Source organism: Carcharhinus amblyrhynchos, chromosome 27 (assembly GCF_965287045.1).
Source record: "Carcharhinus amblyrhynchos chromosome 27, sCarAmb.v2.hapA, whole genome shotgun sequence".
Classification (NCBI taxonomy): Eukaryota; Metazoa; Chordata; class Chondrichthyes; order Carcharhiniformes; family Carcharhinidae; genus Carcharhinus; species Carcharhinus amblyrhynchos.
This window is the reverse complement of record NC_137350.1, coordinates 27,997,117-28,018,163: the sequence shown is the minus strand read 5'-3', so window position 1 is coordinate 28,018,163 and position 21,047 is coordinate 27,997,117. Positions and strand designations below refer to the sequence as shown.

The 21,047-nt window shown below is 45.3% G+C and overlaps 1 protein-coding gene across 2 annotated transcripts in view; it reads right to left on the bottom strand.

Annotated features, from left to right (window-relative positions):
* Nucleotides 1–21,047, bottom strand: part of LOC145359118 (inactive phospholipase C-like protein 2) — a 249,864-nt gene that overhangs the window by 9,138 nt on the left and 219,679 nt on the right. For both annotated transcript variants that reach the window (XM_080213515.1, XM_080213516.1), the window contains exon 5: nt 15,517–15,626. In XM_080213515.1, the coding sequence (XP_080069641.1) occupies nt 15,517–15,626 (110 nt within the window). The remainder of the gene's footprint in view (nt 1–15,516; nt 15,627–21,047) is intronic.

Here is a 21,047-nt window from a genome sequence, read left to right as displayed (position 1 = left end):
CACCTCTCCATCCCCGGAAGGTTGAGGGCAGTGCCAGGGGACAGGCTCCACTGCAGGCGGTTGGTGGGGCCCTGCTGTCACTCTGCAGGTGATCAGTGGGGGAGAGGGAGGGAAAGAGGGAATGGGGTCCTGCTGCCACTCTGCAGGTGATCAGTGGGGACGGAGTGAGGGCAATCAGTCTGTGTGGTGGGGGGGGGGGGGGGGGGGGGGGGGCAAGCGAAGGCATGGCAGGGGTGATATTTCTGGGTGGAGTGGGGTTTATGATAGTTGGTTGAAGGCAGCTGCAGCAGTAAAGGCTGACAGGTCTCTCTCACTCTCTATCAGGCCTCTGCTGCTTGCAGCCACAGAGGTCTGCACATGCGCAATAGCAGCCTCTGGCTTGCTGGTGATTTAAGCCTCAATCCCTTTCCCTACAGGCAAGGAATGGTTTAGCCCATTTTTTTCCTGCACTGAGTGGATAAGATACAAGATTTGAACTTGTGGAAAAAACAGGTCAGAAACTCTCTCATTTTCACACCCATCCTGGACCTCAAATTTTTTTGGTAAAATCAACAGCAAGGTGTCAGCTCCCCACCGATTTCTCAAAGGCAATTTGGGATACGATCGCTTCAGCAGCTTTGGAGGAAACAATTCTTGCATTAAATAAGCCTGGTGTGGGACTATCAGCCAGTAACAAGAGCTTTGAGGACAAGAAAATCCTCACCAAGCAAATATATAGGCCCATATAATAACGTCTCATAGAATCCTACAGTGCAGAAGGAGGTCATTCAGCCCATTGAGTCTGCACCGATCACAATTCCACTCAGGCCCTATCCACATAACACTGTGCATTTACCCTAGCTAGTCCCCCTGACACTAAGGGGTGTTTTAGCATGGCCAATCCACTTAACCCACTCATCTTTGGAGTGTGGGAGGAAACCAGAGCATTGGGAGGAAACCCACATAGACACGGGGAGAACATGCAAACTCCACACAGTCACCCAGAATGAGAATCGAATCCGGGTCTCTTGCGCTGTGAGGCAGCAGTGCTAACCATTGTGCCACCATGCCGTCAGTAGCTCTCTAAAGGGGTAGGCGGACATTTCCTGAGGGTCACGTTATTGGCAAGGACCTGTGGACTGTCTCGGCAGGAAGCTGAGCCAATTGGCAGGAGGACGTGTACCATCATTTGAGGAGGGATTCGGAGTTGGAACCAGGGACCTGACTAAAGCAGTCAATTATAATTTAGCCTGAGCTTGTTGTCTATATATTATTCTTTATTTGACGGTAAAGGCTACTGTCGATTCAGGCCACATTGAGTCATCCTCGATCTATTACAGCCCACATCCGGAGTACCCTTTTGCCTCACAGCTTAGCAATCCAGCATTTTGCTCTGATTTCCCTTATTAACAGTTGACAATGGCCACCTGTACTTGCATTAGTTCAGAGCTTTATGGCTCCAAAATAAAGTTGGAAGAGCACGGTGGTACAGTGGTTAGCACAGCTGCCTCTCAGCATCAGGGACCCAGGTTCGATTCCAGCCTTGGGTCACTGTCACTGTGGAGTTCGCACATTCTCCCCGTATCTGCGTGGGTTTCCTCCGGGCGCTCTGATTTCCTCCCTCACTCCAAAGATGTGCAGGTTAGGTGCATTAGCCACATTAAATTGCCCCTTAGTGTCCCAAGATGTATAGGTTAGGGGGATTAGCGGGGTCAATATGTGCGGTTCCGAGGATAGAGCTTGGGTGAGATGCTCTGTTGGAGGTTCGGTGCAGACTCGATAAGCCAAATGGCCTCCTTCCACACTGTAGGGAATCTATGAACTTCTCCCTTGCTGATCCAAGTAATGGATTTAATCAGTCGCAATACTCCTCAGATGATATCCAATGGAAGCGGGGCATGAGAGGCACATGCAATACTTTAAACTCACCATAGGGGGACACCACACACACACACTCAACACTCAGACCGACACCATCCATTTTCAATGTAAAAACCATGTGCATTATTTAAAAGTTAAAGATTTTCCTTTTGCAAGCGTTCATATTGCAGCTGGAAATTCGCCTGGGGGCGGGAGGGGGGAGGTTAGCAGGGCAACAATAATAACACTATACTCTGCCTCTGGTGTGCATGCCACAGTTAGAAAGACATTTAAAAATAAAATGTTCCTCACATTTAGCTTTCTTACTGGAGAGGAAAAGCTGTTGTAGGATAGACTGCAGTCCACCATTGGGTATGTGCAAGGCATTCATTCCATATTTTCTCCTCAGTGTAAACCAGAATTACCGGGATGGGGGTGGGTGGGGTGGGGGGAGGAATTCAGAAAAAAAAGTCAAAGCTGTTGTTTTGAATATATTCCTAAACTAGCAGCAAGCTGATACTGGACACCTGCTAACCCCAGGTGTAAAATACTGTCCGCTTAGTTAATATTTATTCATTGGCAATGCTACCGCCTGTTTTTTTTTTACACGAGTTGAAAGCTGGGGGCACAAACAGCCAACTCCCATCCCTGGGGGCACCGAACTGCGTGTTGAGTCTACTCTGGTGCCGCTTTGCTGTGTATCGTGCCATTATTTTTAGACATCCTTCCAAATTCATGGGTACGTTTTATTACTCCCCAGACAGCTCTCCCAGAGTCATGTTTAAGTATTTGCTGTCACCTTTCCCATCATCAGAATATGCGCTAATGTAAGTGTGGATCAAAGTGACAACTTTCTGCCTGTTCCAGTCAAATGAGAATGCTTGAGTAAACTTCCCCAACCTCACACTCTCAGCCGGGAGGGCTCGCAGGTTTGGACACTGGGCTAGGTCCGGCAGAATGATTTCCTACTCTGTACAGAGTCAGTGAATTGACTTGGTGAAATCCTGAGCCAAATGTGCATTTGGTCCACATCATTCTATCAAAGACGTTACCTGGGCATCCACACACCCCCAATGTCCTCTCACGTCCACGTACCCCAACCCCTACACTCGTACCCCTACTTTGGAAGCCCCAAAAAGAAAACATATCCCAAGTCCAAGAATGTGCAGCTTAGATGGATTAGCCATGCTAAACTGCCCCTTAGTGTCCCTCGGCGTGTAACAACAGTAAATGTATGGGGTTCTAGGGGTTGGGGAAGGGGATAGGGCCTGGATAAGATGCTCTGTCAGTGTAGACTCGATAGGCCAAATGGCCTCCTTCTGCACTGTAGGGTTTCTATGAAATCTCCTTGGAAAGAATCTGGCTGAGGAGTCGGAAACATTCTGACAGTTGAATATAAAATGTTCTGACACCTTCAAATGTTACCCTTAGGCGCTGTACTGTAATATAGATGTGCTCTCAATGCAAAGATTCATCAAGGGGATTTGTCCTGCAAAGGTAAATTGACCCTTACATGAACCAACATAGTGCAGCTGCCATGCATTACAGTATTTATCCAATCGTCAAAAGTGCCATCATGCATTAAAAAAGGTCATGCTAGTGTCTGCTGCCAAATTTTGGACTGTGATTTATTGACATTTCTGGTTGTTGACATGGAAATGGAACAGCATCTGTTCTGTCAGTTTCAAGTAGTGGCAAGGTAGTAATGCCACTAGACTAGCAATCCAGAGACTCAGGTCAACCCTGTGGGGGCATGGGCTCAAATTTCACCCCAGCAGCTGGCAGAACTTAAATTCAGTGATTAAAAATTTGAATTATAATGCTAGGTTCAGATTGGTGTAAAAATGTAAGTGGTTCATGAAAGCCCTTTTGGGAAGGAAATCTGCCGTCTTTACCTGATTTGGCCTACATGTGACTCCAGATCCACAGCAATGTGGTTCACTTTGAAATGCCGAGGTGGCCCAGCAAACCATTCAATTGTAATAAACCATGATGATGGAATGAAACTAGGCATCACCCAAAGCACTGGAAATTGCAATGGCAAACCCAAACTTATAAAGTCCTTCTTACTTAATAGGTTCCCCAGGCTAGTCAAGCAATAGCCTGACCTAATCATATCTTACAACATCCCAGACATCAGCACTATCCCTGGGCATGTTCTGTCCCACCAGCAGGACAGACCGCCCAAGGTTGGTAGCACAGTGGTATACAATCGGCAAGGAGTAGCCCTAGGAGTCCTCTACATTGACTTTGGGTCCCATGAAGTCTAATAGCATCAGGTCAAACACGGGCTCCTACAATGCCTCCTTTCCCAAGCCTACTTGAACTGATGAATCAGTACTCCTCCATGTTGAACCCCACTTGGAGGAAGCACGGAAGTTGGCAAGGGCATGGAATATAGAACCATAGATTCCCTACAGTGCAGAAGGAGGCCATTCAGTCCATTGAGTCTGCACCAACCACAGTCCCACCCAGGCCCTATCCCTGTAACCCCATGCATTTATCCTTACCAGTTCCCCTGGCACTAAGTGCCAATTTAGCACAGCCAATTCACTAGCCCAGACACTTTCGGATACTCTGCATATGGGGACTCTAATGTCCATCACCAAGAGCATCTCAGCAGCAACACTCCTAACCAAGCTGGCCAAACCCTAATGGATTATAGCTGCTATTCTGAGCCTGCAACAGGAGGTGAGGGAACCAAGAGGGAAAAACTAACTTGACCTCACCCTCACCAATCTACCTGTTGAAACTGCAACTGTCCATATCAATACTGGCAGGGGGGGCTGCCTCACAGTTACTGACACTGTGTTGTAGCTTCACCAGGTTGACATCTCATTTTTAGGGCAGAATGTATAAACTCAACACAGACAGTCACCCGAGGCCAGAATTAAACCCAGGATCCTGGTGCTGTGAGGCAGCAGCGCTAACCCACTGTGCCACAGTTCAATTTCAGTCTCGGGTGACTGTCTGTGTGGAGTTTGTACATCCTCCTCGTGTCTGCGTGGGTTTCCTCCGGTGCTCCAGTTTCCTCTTACTGTCCAAAGATGTGTGGGTTAGGTGGACTGTCCATGCTAAATTGCCCCTTAGCATTAGGGGGATTTAGTAGGATAAATACTTGAGGTTAGGGGGATAGGGCGTGGGTGGGATTGTTGTTGGTGAAGGCTCAATGGGCCGAATGGCCTCCTTCTGAATTGTAGGGATTCTATGGTTCTAAGTGATGTTGGGAGCTGAGCTGCTGTGTTGGAGAACCAAGGTGGGCCTTCTCAACCAGCCTGGCTCCACACCAAAACTCTCGCACTCCAGGGTGGCACACAAAAGGTAGAAACTAGAAGCTGGTGTAGGCCATTCGGCCCTTTGAGTCTGCTCTGCAAGGCTGTGCAGATGCTCCTGAAAGCACTGTGAGCTGAAACCCTGTAGGGAAAGAAAAAAAATCACCGGCAAAACTTGCACACGGTGTACGTTTCAGTAGGCACCAAAATACACAGGTCAGGTTTTCCCAAACCATCGCAAAAATCCCAGTCCCTGGGTGTCAATTCTTTTCTTTGACCTTTGTGGAATGAAGCATCGCCACCTCACAGCGGCAGAGCAACAACATGAGCTCCAGCTTAGCAAACATCTTTCTAAATGAGGAAAATACTGGGGGCGGGGATTACATTTGCTTTACTCTGCGGCACCACAGCTTCTCTGGTGAATGCTGTGGCTTTAACTGAAATTGTGTGAACTACTCTCCCACGGGTTGGATAGTCTCCTATTTGCACGTTACATTCCACAGTTCCTCTTTTTACCTCTCTCTCTCTGGCCTCCTGGAAGTCAGCTAGGTAAGCTGGAGACCACCACTCCTGAGCATTCTTCCAAACCCTACACCTAAATTCCACTCCCCAAAACTCATTCCTCCACTGGCCTGCAATGTGGCACAGTGGTGAGCACTGCATCACAGTGCCAGGGACCCGGGTTCGATTCCCAGCTTGGGTCACTGTCTGTGTGGCGTCTGCATGTTCTCCCCGTGTCTGCATGGGTTTTCCTCCAGGTGCTCTGCCCACAGTCTGAAGGATGTGCTGGTTCAGTGCGTTGACCATGTTAAATTCTCCCTCAGTGCCCCCGAACAGGTGCCAGAGCGTGGCGACTAGGGGATTTCCACAATAACTTCATTGCAGTGTTAATGAAAGCCTACTTGAGACACTAATAAATAAACTTTTAAAGCCAAGAATTGAAATGAAGAATGATAAACAGGCAGAGTCAGTGACACAAGAGAGCGGATATGTTGGGGTGCAGATACAAAGATAAAGCAAGAGGTACACATAGATACACAGACGCTTATAGATTAGAAGCAGATACAGAGATAACAAAGTAAGGTAAACAGAGACCACAAATCCTGCTGCTGAAGGATACCGTTATACAAATCACAATCATATAATCCCAAATATAAATAGCATAGTCTCCTGACAAAAGAAATAATGTCATCAATATTCCTTGTAGAATTATCAATTCTGTAGTATCTGTTTCCCACCTGCATTATATTTGAAAAGTGGAAGGGGTGGGGGAGGGTTATTATTTTCACTATCTGATTCAAGTCAGGCGCACATTAAGTGGTTTCTATAATGGGTGCCAATCTACTCAGCCAGATCACCACAGAGATGGTGAAACGGAAACTTTACCCCATGCTTTCAAAATTAAGTGCTGACAACTGTTCTTTCCCTTCGAGATTGACGACACTGGCGAGGCTGTTTGCTTTGCTCATCCCTGCTTGCTTCGAGAAGGTGGGGGCGGAGCGGTTTTCGAACCGATGGTGCTCTCCCCCCCCCAGCCAACCAACCAACTCCCCCCCTCCCACCACCACCACCACATTGGAATAAGACCAGAAAATACTGGAAAAACTCAGCAGGTCTGGCAGCATCTGTGGAGAGAGGAACAGAATTAACGGTTTGACTCCAGGAAGAGTCACATGGGCTCGAAACGTTAGCTCTTGTTTTTCTCTCTCTCTCTCTCCACAGCTGAAGCCAGGCCTGCTGAGTTTTTTCCAGCATTTTCTGCTTTTATTTCAGATTTTCAGCATCCGCAGTACTTCGCTTTTAGTTGAGTGTTCTTATTGAATTGGATTGGAAATTTATGAGGGCCACGATCACTGAAGCATCCTATTTGGTGACCCAACATTAACATTCAGGGGAGACGATACCTTGCAATAGGTATTATTGCTGCACTATTAATCCAGAAACTCAGCTAAGGCTCTGGGGAGCTGGGTTCGAATCCCGCCACGACAAATGATGGAATTTGAATTCAATAGAAATATCTGGAATTAAGAATCTACTGATGACCAGGAAACTATTGTACAGTTGACACAAGATAGTGACCCAAGCAGGGAATCGAACCCAGGTTCCTGGTGCTGTGAGGCAGCAGTGCTAACCACTGTGCCACCATGCTGCCCGCAGTCCAAAAATATGTAGGTTAAATGGATTAGCCATGGTAAATGTGTGGGTTTACAGCGATGGGAGGGGGAAGGGGATCTGAGTAAAGTACACTGTCAGACACATGGTGTACACTGGATGGGCCGAACGGCCTCCTTCCCCACTGTAGGGATTCGATGAAATATTATAATGTGAGGATTCCTATGGACATCCATGAAACTATTCCGGGACCATATTCCTCTATTCCCGTCCTATTCACGTATTTGTGAAGATGTTCTTTGATGTGCTTTAGGGAAGGAAATCTGCCATCTTTACCTGGTCTGGCCGTCATGTTACATCAGAGCCACAGCAATGTGGTCGACTCTCAATTGCCCTCAGGTAACTAGAGATGGGTAATAAGAGCTGGCCAGCCAGTGACATCATGTCCCATGAATAAATAAAAAACTTGGACATGTTTCTGTCATAGGATCGCTGTCTAAGGCAGCACTGATTGCCCATCCCCTAACTGCCCTCAAAAAGGTGGTGTCCTTAAACTGCTGCAGCCCATGTGGCACACCCACAGTGCTGTTATTTATCGCCAAAGGAAAGCAAATATCAAAGCACTGCAGACAGGAACAGAAAGTGTTAGAAACACCCAGCAGAGGCAGTCAGCATCTGCTGCGAGAATGGGACACGTTCATCTTTCAAAAGCACCTCTATCCCAAGCGTGAATGTAGATCTGTTCTCTCCATGGCCTCTGACTGATGTTGACCATGCCCAGCACTCACTGCTTTTGGTTCCATTTGAGACAGTTCACCAAATGAAGAACGGGCTCTTCTGTCTGAGTGGGTTAAGCAATTTAAAGAGAGCCTCGCAGTAAAGGCCCGCATGACTGAATCGGGAACGCTCATTATCCAAGTAATAAATTGAAGTATCAGAGCCAATTAAGCAGCTAAAAGAACGTTAATCATAGTTCTTTCTAATAATTGATTTTATACTTAGGCCCACTGATGCTGAAACTTTTTCTTTAATTGTCCGGGCCTCCACAGTTTGTACTCGCTGCACTCAATCAGATCAGCTTGTTCACTCTTTAAGCCACCAAAGGGAACAATTGTTTCAATGGCACGAAGAATGCCACGGTCATAAACCCAAGATCTTCACACATGTTTTTAATTTGATCACATTCCAAAATCCCATCAGCAGATTTTTATTCTGTGCCACTGGCAGCGGTTTGATTAGACAAAAGCCTTCATTCTCTGCAGCAAATGATCCACCCAGGTCTGTTTACAACAGAGGTTGATATTGTCTCACAGACAAAGACGACACCTCAAAGTTGTCATTCTCCTTTGTGGAGAGACTCCGGTTAACCTCGGGGCTGACTGCTCGCTCTATTATAACTGGGATTGTTCAATTGCATTTCACTATTTGGCTTTAAAGCAAGCAACTGGAATGTGACAGGGGAGGGACTTTGAACGGACTTACCTTGCATTACATTGACCTTTCTCTACACCCTAGCTAAGACTGTAACACTACATTCTGCACTCTCTTGTTTCCTTATCCATGAACGGTATGTTTTGTCTGTATAGCGCACAAGAAACAATACTTTTCACTGTATGTTAATACATGGGACAATAATAAATCAAATCAAATCAAACAGATCTTTCCAATCCGGGGCGGCACAGTGGTGAGCACTGCTGCCTCACAACGCAAGCGGCCCGGGTTCAATTCCGGCCTCGGGTGATTGCCTGTGTGGAGTTTGCACATTCTCCCCATGTCTTTGTGGGTTTCCTCCGGGTGCTCTGGTTTCCTCCCACAGTCCAAAGCTTAGGTGGATTGGCCATGCTAAATTACCCCTTAGTGTCAGGGGATTAGCAAGGTAAATATGTGGAGTTATGGGGATAGGGCCTGGGTGGGATTGTGGTTAGTGCAGAATCAATGGGCCAAATGGCCTCCTTTTGCACTGTAGGGATTCTATGATTCTACGAACCGAGCTCTAATGCAATCCAAATAGATTCATAGAGAGGTACAACACGGAAACAGGCCCTTCGGCCTAACTCATCAGCCAAGCTGGTTTCCTAAACTGACTAGTCCCCTTTGCTTGTGTTTGACCCATATCCCTTTAAACCTTTCCCATTCATTTACCTGTCCAAATATCTTTTAAATGTTGTAAGTGTACCCATCTTGTACTGAACTCCCTTAGTCTGGGGGAAGATCCTTGACTACTCAACTTATCTATGCCCCTCGTGATTTTATAAATACAAATATTTGGATATAAATTTTGCTTTATCTTTGACAGATGTGATGGTCCTACGTGAAATGAATTTGTGTGTTCACAATCCATTTTCAGGTAGTGCAAGGCTGCACATAATGGCTCTAAATGGATGAACCAGACTCAGCCTCCTGTGGAGAGACTGATAAAGTGTAATGGAGGTTCATTAGGAGCTCTTTGAAGGCTGGGACAATGTGACGAGAGCTTTAGCTGAATTCCAGGGTGTGATACCCGACCTGAAGTTGCCCCATAGAATCCCTATAGTGCAGAAGGAGGCCATTCTGCCCACCAAGTGTGCACCGGCTCTCCGAAAGAACATCTTACCCAGGCTTACCTCCCTGCCCTATTCCCGTAACCCCACAATTTACCACGGCCAACTCACCTAACCTACACATCTTTGGAGACTAAAGGGCAATTTAGTATGGCCAATCCACCTAACCTGCACATCATTAGACACTACGGGGCAATTTAGCGTGGCCAATCCACTTGACCCGCACACCTTTGGAGTGTGGGAGGAAATCAGAGCACCCAGAGGAAACCCATACAGACATTCACACATATAAACTGGTGTGCCATTTCTGCATTGGTTGATTATGTAAAGGATAGGCAGTGGCGTAGTGCTATTGTCACTGGATTAGTAATCCAGAGACCCGGGGTGATGCTCCGGGGACCCGGGTTCGAAGCCCACCACAGCAGATAGTGAAACTTGAATTCAATAAAAGTCTGGAATTAAAAGACATGGGGAGAATGTGCAAACTCCACACAGGCAGAGACCCAAGGCTGGAATTGAACCCAAATCTCTAACACTGTGAGGCATCTGTGCTAACCACTGTGCCATTGTGCCACCCACAGATACTATGCCCTAATTTCAGAAGTACTCTTCACCAACATTCCTCATCCCAGCAAGTACAAAAACACCACTCCCCAAAATTACAAGTTTTAAATAGTTCTTCTCTGAAACAGTGACTCTTTTCACATTTTTAACAGAAATTCAAGTTTTGAAATCTGCATCAGTCTATGTGGTGTGTGAACGCGTTCAGTAATGGGTTAGTCAGTCATGAGTTTACCCTCTGGGATTGCAAGCTGGTGGGGTCCTAATTATAGCTGCGTGGGAGGTGGTCCCTTAAAGGGAGAATGAAAGGCAACTCTGACCCCTTTCTCACATAGACTGTGGCAGCTGCTTAAAGCAATATCAATGGCAGATGTAAAAATGGTCGTGTGCTTGCAACTTTAAAGAAAAACACACACACAACCGTTTATTGTATTAAAACGTGGGTTGAAAAGTTCAAAGTATTTAATTGAATATAACTTACCCCCCCGGTCTGGAACTCTTTAGCACAAGGAGCCATAAGAAAAATGCTCTCTGAAAGAGCATCTTAGCCAGGCTCACCTCCCCGCCCTATTCCCGTAACCCTGCAATTTACCACAGCCAACTCACCTAACCTACACATCTTTGGAGACTGTTTACACTGTTATAATTCTGTGAGGTGACCATTCTGCCTGTGCTATCTCCTTTTGAAGACATTTCATTGAGTCACCTTTCTCTACTTCAAACATTTATCGATATTTCCTTCAAAGGTATAACAAGCTGTGTGTGTATATTTCTTTTATTTGTTTATGGGCATTGCTGGGCATTTATTACCCATCACCAATGGTAATTGAGAGTCAACCACATTGCTGTGGCTCTGGAGTCATGTGTAGGCCTGACCAGGTAAGGATGGCAGATTTCCTTTCCTAAAGGACATTAGTGAACCAGATGGGATTTAATGACGGTTGACAATGGGTTTCACGGTCATGATTAGACTTTTAATTCCAGATTTTTATTGAATTCAAGTTTCACTATCTGCTGTGGTGGGCTTCGAACCCGGGTCCCCAGAGCGTCACCCCGGGTCTCTGGATTACTAATCCAGTGACAATACCACTATGCCACTGTCTACCCTTTACATAACCAACCAATGCAGAAAGGGCACACCAGTTCATATGTGTCAACAGCTTTTGCATTCAGTGCTTTAAACTGTCTACTCCATGCTCTAACTTCCAAATCTTTCTACAGTTAGTTTATTGCCAACTTGAGACCACACACAAGCTTAACTTACGAAGCACAGTGAGCATAGATCAGTAACCAGACTCATATGATCAAACATTGAGTAATCTAACACTGCTGTCTCCATTTCATCCACTGGCAAAGAAATTCATAATTTTCTGTAATATCAGAATTACACAAAACAATTCCAGAACATTTCCACTACTCAAGGCATTAAACCATTTTTACTGCACAAAAAAATAGAACTAATGCAACAAAGAAAAGAATAATGCCTTCATACTGAGCAGAATAGAATACAAAGGGATAGAACTCATGTTTCAGCCACACAAAGCTCTGGTCAGACTACACCTGGAATACTAAGAGCAATTCTGGTCACCATACCTTAGGAAGGGCTGTAGTGGGAGTGATTTGCCACAATGATATTTTAAGGGTTAATTGCAGGGAGGGATTACGCAAACAAGGGTTGTGTTGCCGGGAATTGAGAAGGTTAAGCAATGATTTGATATTAAGGGGAACCAGATGGGGTAGATCGGGTGTTAATATTTCTGCTATTTGGTATGCTTAGGACGCCAAAAAAATCCGAGCCAGCCTTTACAGGAGTGAAATTAGAAACAGGTTTTTATGCAAAGAATGAGGGGAAGCTTGGCACGTTCTTCAGCAAATAAAAATTAATGCAAGTTTTAAATCTGAAGCTATGTTGTCCAAATGTATTGAGGGATATTGGACAAAGGGGGGTTTATTTTAAAGTTTATTGATTAGTGTCACAAGGAGACTTACATTAGCACTGCAATGAAGTTACTGTGAAAATCCCCTGTTCGTCACACTCTGGCACCTGTTAAGGTATGTCGAGGGACAATTTAGCATGGCCAATGCTTTGGACTGTGGGAGGAAACCGGAGCACCTGGAGGAAACTCTCCATGTGCAAACATGGAGAGAACGTGCAGACACCGCATAGACAGTGATCCAAGCCAGGAATTGAACCCGGGTCCCTGGCACTGTGACGCAACAGTGCTAACCACTGTGCCACCGTGCTGCCCGCAATCCAAAGTGTGTAGGTTAGATGGATTAGCCATGGTAAATGTGTGGGGTTTACAGGGCGGGGGCAAGGGGTGGGGAGGATCTGAGTAAGGTACACTGTCAGAGACATGGTGCACACTGGATGAGCCGAATGGCCTCCTTCTCCCCTATGGGGATTCTACGAACTATTATAATGTGAGGATTCCTCTGGACATAGGTTTCAACACTGCGGCAGTAAGCTAACAGACATAAATAGCCTATTGTTCCGAACGGTGATCATTACTGATTTCCTATTGCAAAAGAAGCCCATATCACCCCACTACCTAGCAAGGTGCCTCTCCGTAAATCAGCTGATTGCTGAGGGTCTGGAGTCGCATAGTGACCTGATGGAATAAAAAGGGAGATTTCCTTCCCTGGAGGACATTAGTGAACCAGATGAGTTTTTAACGAAAATGCTGTAATTTTGTGGTTGCCTGTAATAATACAGGCTTTTTATTCCAGATTTTATTTCATTAAATTTAAATTCCCTCAGCTGCCATTGTGGGATTTGAACTCGTATTATTCAGAGCATTAATCCAGGCCTGTGGATTGTTCATTATTATTCTGAAGTTAATATCACGTCATAGTCAGTCAAATCCATGAAGTTTCAACATTTACTTAGCAAGAACTTTTTATTGTCTTTAAATTATTTGACACAAGGGCCATGTTGTTAGGCTGTTTATTATTAGTGTCACTAGTAGGTTTACATTGACACTGCAATGAAGTTACTTGTACTTGTGTCTGGAATGGTCCAGAGAGTCACTTTATTTTAGTGAGGAAGGCGTCTTACCACTGCCTTCTCAGAGCTAAAAGTTCCCTGAAAGTTGGGAATCAAGTAGATAAGGTAGTTAGGAAGGCATACGGTGTCTTGGCGTTTATTGGTAGGGGGATTGAATTTAGGAGCCGCAGCGTCATGTTGCAACTGTACAAAACTCTGGTGCGTCCACACTTGGAGTATTGTGTGCAGTTCTGGTCCCCACATTATAGGAAGGATGTGGAGGCATTGGAGAGGGTGCAGAGGAGGTTTACCAGGATGTTGCCTGGTATGGAGGGAAGGTCCTATGAGGAGAGACTGAGGGATTTGAGGTTGTTTTCGTTAGAAAGAAGGCGGCTAAGAGGCGACCTTATTGAAACATATAAGATGATTAGAGGTTTAGATAGGGTGGACAGTGATAGCCTTTTTCCTCGGATGGAGAAAGCTAGCATGAGGGGGCATAGCTTTAAATTAAGGGGTGGTAGTTATAGGACGGATGTCAGAGGTAGGTTCTTTACCCAGAGGGTGGTGAGGGATTGGAATGCCCTGCCTGCTGCAGTTGTAGATGCGCCTAGTTTGCGGGCGTTTAAGAGATCCGTGGATAGGTTTATGGATGGAAAGGGATTGGTTTAGGTTAGAGGGTCATTGCTTTTTTAATTGGTCGGCACAACATCGTGGGCCGAAGGGCCTGTTCTGCGCTGTAATGTTCTATGTTCTAACTTGGGATGTGTAATAACTGCTGGCCTGACCAGGGATACCCGTTTATGAAGATGATGTTTAGGGTAACACACTGGATGGTACTTAATGGAGGTGCCAGGGTTGTGCTTGCTGACTGGATAGCCAGCAAGAACCCTTTGTCACCTCTTGAAAGGAAGGCCAGCTTAACTAAGTGCCAATCAGGCACTTCACTGGACAGCAACAGGACTTCTCTAGCATCAAGCATTCTGGGATGGAAGCCCCACCCACCAGGAGCTGTTGGCCAATCACAGGCAGCCTAACCAAGGAGGCAATGGATGCAGCCAGTATGATATTAATCCTAAACCCAGGATCTTCACTGGATCATAGGCCACAGGTCAGTTGATGGTGACAGAGGGAGTCAGCAGTAAGGACAAGAAGGTGACTCTCAGTTGCAACTACACCCCTGCCCCACCCCAACCACTGATGACTGACCCATTGACCAGGCACTGAATGGTTTTGTACAGACCTTCCTTCCAGCCACAACAAGCCATTAAAGAAAAATACAAGAGCTCCAAGAATTTCTCTCATTAAGCCTCCTGCAGCCTCCCATTCATTGACTCTGTCTACACTTCCCGCTGCCTCGGCAAAGCAGCTAGCGTAATTAAGGACCCCACGCTTCCCAGACATTCTCACTTCCACCTTCTTTCATCGGGAAAAATATACAAAACTCTGAGATCATGTACCAACCGACTCAAGAACAGCTTTTTCCCTGCTGCCATCAGACTTTTGAATGGACCTACCTTGCATTAAGTTGATCTTTCTCTACACCCTCGCTGTGACTGTAACACTACATACTGCACTCTCTCTTTTCCTTCTCTTTGAATGATATGTATAGTGCGCAAGAAGTAATATTTTTCACTGTATGCTAATACATGTGACAAAAATAAATCAAATCAAATCAAAATCTTGTAGGATGAAAATGGAGCACTGATTTTATTAGAAGCCAAGATGGACTGAAATGGTCAAAAACACTTGAGGACTGCTCCTGCAGAGCTAACTGCTGTTGGATTGTGATCTTAATTAATAGGATATTTTAAGGCGCAATTTCTAAACAACAGTATTTATTTTTTAATCCTTATTTATAAGTGCACTGTATAGATTCAATGTTGTGCTTTCCTGTATGGCCATTCCTCTATCCATCAATGAGTTAATACCAGTGGCAGTGGTATGAGGCCCGCATGTGGGCATTAATTGCCCATTTAATGGCAGCGGGATAGGAAGCCTATCAACAGTGATAGACTTAATCACTGTGGAGGTACGAAGGTGGTGGTGTAAAGATTGGCTCCTGTTCTATCCTTCCACAACTGGCTTTGTGGAACACAAAGTGCCAATATATGAAGGCCAAGGGGATGGGATACAATGGCTGTTGGTGCACGCTGCATCAGGAGATTAGGGGAGCTCCGTAGAGGTCCAGACAATGGAAGTGACTTACTTTCAATACGGTGATATTCCATGCAAAGCTCTCAAATGCTTTCTGGAGTTTCCTTCCTTTTAGGCCTTCTTTTGATCCAATTCTATGCAGATCTTCATGAAACTCCAACCCTGTGCATTTGGAAGAATAAAACTCAAGTCATAAAATGTGAGCTTCAAGGTGGATTCAGACATTAAACACACAAAGGAAAGCAACATTACTTTTCTGACATCACAGGGAGGTGAATGTCACTCAAAAGAAAAATGCCCCAGTATTCCTGTCCTCTTAACTTGTCTGGCACAGCGGCACACTGATTAGTACTGCTGCCTCACAGTGCCAGGAACCCAGGTTTGATTCCCACACTTTCAGTGCAGAGTCTGCACATTCTCCCTGTGTCTGTGTGGGTGTCCTCTGGGTGCTCTGGTTTCCTCCCACAGACTGAAAGACGTGCTGGTTAGGTGCATTGGCTGTGCTAAATACTCCCTCAGCGTATCTGAACAGGCACTGGAGTGTGGCGACTAGGGGATTTTCACGGTTATTTCATTGCAGTGTTAATGTAAGTCTACTTGTGACACTAATAAATAAACTTAAACCTGCTAAGCCAGGTTGGATTTGATTTGATTTATTATTGTCACATGCACTAGTATACAATAAAAACTATTGTTTCTTGCATGCTGTACAGACAATCAATGGACAACAGCAGCTCTTTACTTCACCAAAGTAACTCTTCTTCTCAATTGACCCAGAATAATGAGTGCTGACAAGCTACTCAATAGCAGGAATCATCAGAGTCAGCTCTGATGTGCAGGGCACTCAATGGGGATCAGGAAGAAGCTTTCTCACTAAGCTCAGAAGCACTGCAGCTCACTATTACAAGTTGAATTCAAGCCTTGCTTAGTCTGTATGGACTGCAAATTCCACCCTGCTCAGCACATTTACCCACTATTTCATTTGGGGTGTCCAACTGGTTCCTTTTTGTAATAAACATGGGGTATAGATCTTAAGTATAAGGAGACATGGGGGAACAAGGGCAGAGTGGATGTATAATAGAAAGGAAATTACATTCACAGCACGGAAGTGCATCCCATTCCAGTAACAGAAAGACTTTAAAGAAACAAGAATATGTAATAGGCCACGATTTACTGTCAGACAGTTGAGGCTTTTGCTATTTGTTGCTGTGATCGCACCCCCACCATTTCCTACAGTATAACAGTATAATGGCATCTTAGTCGCTGTCGAGCACTGCGGGGCTTCCTGAGATCAGGTTTGATGCTATGGGCCGAATTCTCCTGTCCCGCCCACCATGGGAATCACAGCAAGTGGGACAGACCATGCAGAGGTCCGTTGACCCTGGGCGGGATTTTCCAGTCTCGGGTAAGCATGGCTGGAAAATCTCACCCTATGCCTTTCTTTTTTTAAAAGGTTTGCACAAAAAGTGCAGAAAATACAGGCAAGAGACTGGTGTGTGCTTTTAGTGAAATCTCAAAGGCTGCTGTCCCACTTGAACTGCTCCACTGTTGGCTTCTTGTAAACAGGATTTCGCCGCTTGCCTCACATAAAACTGAACTGAATGGCGAGAGGTTGCTGTATTTGTACAGCAGATACTAACTAACCTCACTCTGGAACCTTAGATCTTATCCATTACCAGTCAAGTATATGTTTTAAAAATGCTAAGTACAGAAAATCTTACAATGAAAATTGACTTGTAAATACGGATTCTCATTCCATCAGATTTCAATTGTTGTTGGAGATTGTAAATATGTCACTACATAATTATTTACTTTTGTTCCTGGCTTTTTTGTCTCTCTCTTTGAATGCAATCCTTCTTGCCCTCATTGCCTGATTTGACATTGAATTCACCCATTTAATTTAACACATCTCTTTCCTTCCTCACTTCGTTGGATTTACATTTGTTCTATCTGATTGTTAGGAAGATACATAGTTGTTTGCCCGGTTCACTTGGGCAGTACAGGTGGCACACTGGTTAGCACAGTTGCCACATAGCACCAGGGACCCAGGTTCAATTCTGGTCTCAGGTGACTGTATGTAGTTGTATGTTCTTCCCGTGTCTGTGTGGATTTTCTCTGGGTGCTCCAGTTTCTTCTCTCGGTCCAATGATGTGCTAGTTAGGTTGATTGGGCTTGCTAAATTGCCCCTTATTGTCAGGGGGATTAGCAGGGTAAATACGTGGGGTTACGGGATAGGGCATGGGTGAGATAGTGGTCGGTGCAGGGTCAAAGGGTTGAATGGCCTCTTCTGCACTGTCGGGATTCTATGAAATGGAGTGACCTAGAGAAGGAAGGAATCGGACTGATTCAAATCTCCCATCAACGAACTGTGGAGCAGCTCCCACTGAAACAAACGATCTTGCATGTTTCCCTGATAGAAAAGGGCTTGCGGTGGTAAGACCACCATAAGAAAAACAGAGGACGCGTTGAAGGGAAGTGTTGTGACATATATTTGGCTGTGGAAGGTGCCCACAGACTTTTAATGGCTCATCAATGGTGGTTTCCTCACTTCTGGCAGGAGGTTTGTGTTCAGTGCCTTTCACGGCAGCATGATGGCACCCCGGTTAGCACTGAGGCCTCACAGCGCCAGAGACCTGGGCTCAATTCCCCGGCTTGGGTCACTGTCTGTGTAGAGTTTGTACATTTTCCCATGTCTGCGGGAGTTTCCTCCGGGTGTTCTGGTTTTCTCCCACAGTCCAAAGATGTGCAGGTTAGGTTGACTGGCCATGCTAAATTACCCCTTAGTGCCAAGGGAACTGGCAGGGTAAATACATCAGGCTACAGGGATAGGGGCTGGGTAGGGTTGTGGTTGGTGCAGACTTGATGGGCCGAATGACCTCCTTCTGCACTGCAGAGATTCTATGTGAGCAGGGAAAGTAGCCGAGAATCTGATGAGATCCTTATTGGCACAGACAGCAAAGCAGAAAGTAGAAAATAAATTAATTAGTTTCATTGAAATAATTGAACGTTGCTGAAGAGAGAGACAGATTGCTGAAGCTTTCTTATCAGCACCCTCTTCTGTAATATAAAATGTTTTGATCATTTAAAATTCTTGCAATTGTCCTGATGAGTGCAAGATGAAAAGCTTTGGCAACATGTCTCTTTTGAGCAATGTGCAAGTTCTGTGCTACCAAGCAACTATTTAAATCATTATAAACATAGTGAAATAAAGATTTAACATACATGTGGGATCAAGGTAAATTCATTAAAAAAAAAGCAGAAACAAGGAAACTATTTATTTAAATAATGTGAAATTATTTTGTTCTGAGGGAATGAGACTCCACGCTTGTTAACATCTTACTTTTTTAAAGCCGGAGGGGTCGTTCAGCATTAATTAACACTCTTTGTGCTTTCAAAGCCACCGATACTCCTGACAGTATACATTCTACGGGTGGGAGCTTTCGGCCTTGCTTGCCCCAAAACCTGCCCGTGGTCACCGTTTCCATGGTGGGCAGGATGGGAAGATTCTGCCCTGTTTCTCAGCCATGTAAAAAATGCGAACAGTGACTATAAGCTCAGGTTCATGCCATGGTGATGATTTCTTGCACACTCCATTGGAAAAAAGACAGCAAAACACAATCTATAGGGGAACAGAGCATGACTGATGTAAACTTCTAGCTTTCTCTAAGTTGTTGCTAGTTTTCTTTCCCCAGTAATAATGGTGAGAGCTGACAAGCTTGCCATCATTAAGACAGCAAAATCTGGGCCACCAGAAACACTACAAATCACAGTGAAGCATCTGAAAGCAGTTTAATGCACTGTGTAATGGCGACAAAGAGCTTTATTCAATCCAGGATTTATAGATGAGCATGAATTCTTCCATCAAATTGAGATGTTTGATCTCCTTCAATAAACGAGATGGTTCTGCAGATGGAGTTGAAGATTTTTTTTTATCCCCCCTGAAGCAAAGAGGTTTTTGAACAGACAGTTTAGCCAAAGGAGTGTTCTTCAACTACATACACACAGAGGACATTATGCCCCAAGATATCAGAGTGAAATGATAATTACTCAATAATATGATGTACTGTGAGCACTTAGAATAAAGTGTTCTCTGCTGTAATTTAGTGGCAAATTTTCAGTAAAAAAAACTTCACATAAATAGTTGAAAAAAGGTGAAATTTACAAAGTAACAAAATATTCTTTCTGGATAATTTATCTCTTTTCAAATGGAAGAGATGTAATGTCAAAATGTTGAAAGAATAGATCCTAATAGAAAGCAAATTTAAAAAAGAACATATTGGCCAGGATTTTCCACTCCAGTCTGCACTTTATTTTGTCCACTGGCTGGCCAGCATTTATTGCCCATCCCTACATGCCTTTGGAGGGCAGTTGAGAGTCAACCACATTGCTGTGGTCTGGAGTCACATGTAGGCCAGACCAGGTAAGGACAGCAGATTTCCTTCCCTAAAGGACATCAGTGAACCAGATGGCTTTCACTGATAATCATGGTCATCAATAGATTCTTAATTCCAGATTTTTAAAATTGAATTCAAATTTCCACCAGGGTTTCGCAATTGTCCCATTCCCCCATCAGGGATGTTCAATGTCAAGAACATCATTTGGGTGGCATGGTGGTTAGCACTGCTGCCTCACAGCGCCAGGGACCCTGGTTCAATTCCAACCTTGGGTCACTGTCTACGTGGAGTTTGCATGTTCTCTCCGTGTCGGCATGGGTTTCTTCCAGGTGCCCCGGTTTCCTCCCACAGTCCAAAGATGTGCGGGTTAAGTGGATTGGCCATGCTAAATTTCCCCTTAGTGTTGGCGGGATGAGCAGGGTAAATATGCGGGGTTATGGGAATAGGGCCTGGGTGGGATTGTGGTCAGTGCAGACTTGATGGGCAGAATGGCCTCCTTCTGCACTGTAGAGATCCTATGATCTTCTATGATTCTATGATAATAAATTTACCTCTCATTATCAGACCCCTGTGCCAGAATCTTCCTCACGCCCGTCAAAAAATACACCCACAGTGGCATGATGGCAAAACGGTGATAGGGACAACTGGTTCCCTGGAAAGCAAATCTCCCGGGGGGGGCATGGGGTGCAGCGCACGGGGCAATGTCGGGGTGTCAGGATAGTACCTGGGCAGTACCCTGGCATGGAGGGGAGGGAGATGCTCATGTCAGGGTACTGCTCATTCACCACCCTGGCACTGCCCTGGCATTACCCAGGTAGTGTCCAGTTGATGCACAGACAGTGCCTGTTTGATGCCCAGGGGAGGTTGCAGTGCCTGGGTTAACTAGCGTGCTCACGGTGTGCTGGGGCCCTCCGGATCACTGAGTTTCTGGGTTGATGGCGGGGCGAGCAAATCAGAGTGACACCCACCCCACCAGTGACATCTCGTGGGACTTGGAACTTGAAATTTCTTTCTCACAATTCCGCAGGATATCGTGGAGAAAGTTGCCACTGCCGTCAGCTGCTTGGATGCCTCTTTTTGGCCTTTACTGATAACTGGTAAAATCCTGGCCATCGTTGGTGCTCCACATCAAGAATTTCACCACCGGTTGACTTGTGGGACATCTGACTGGAAGGACACATCCCAGTAA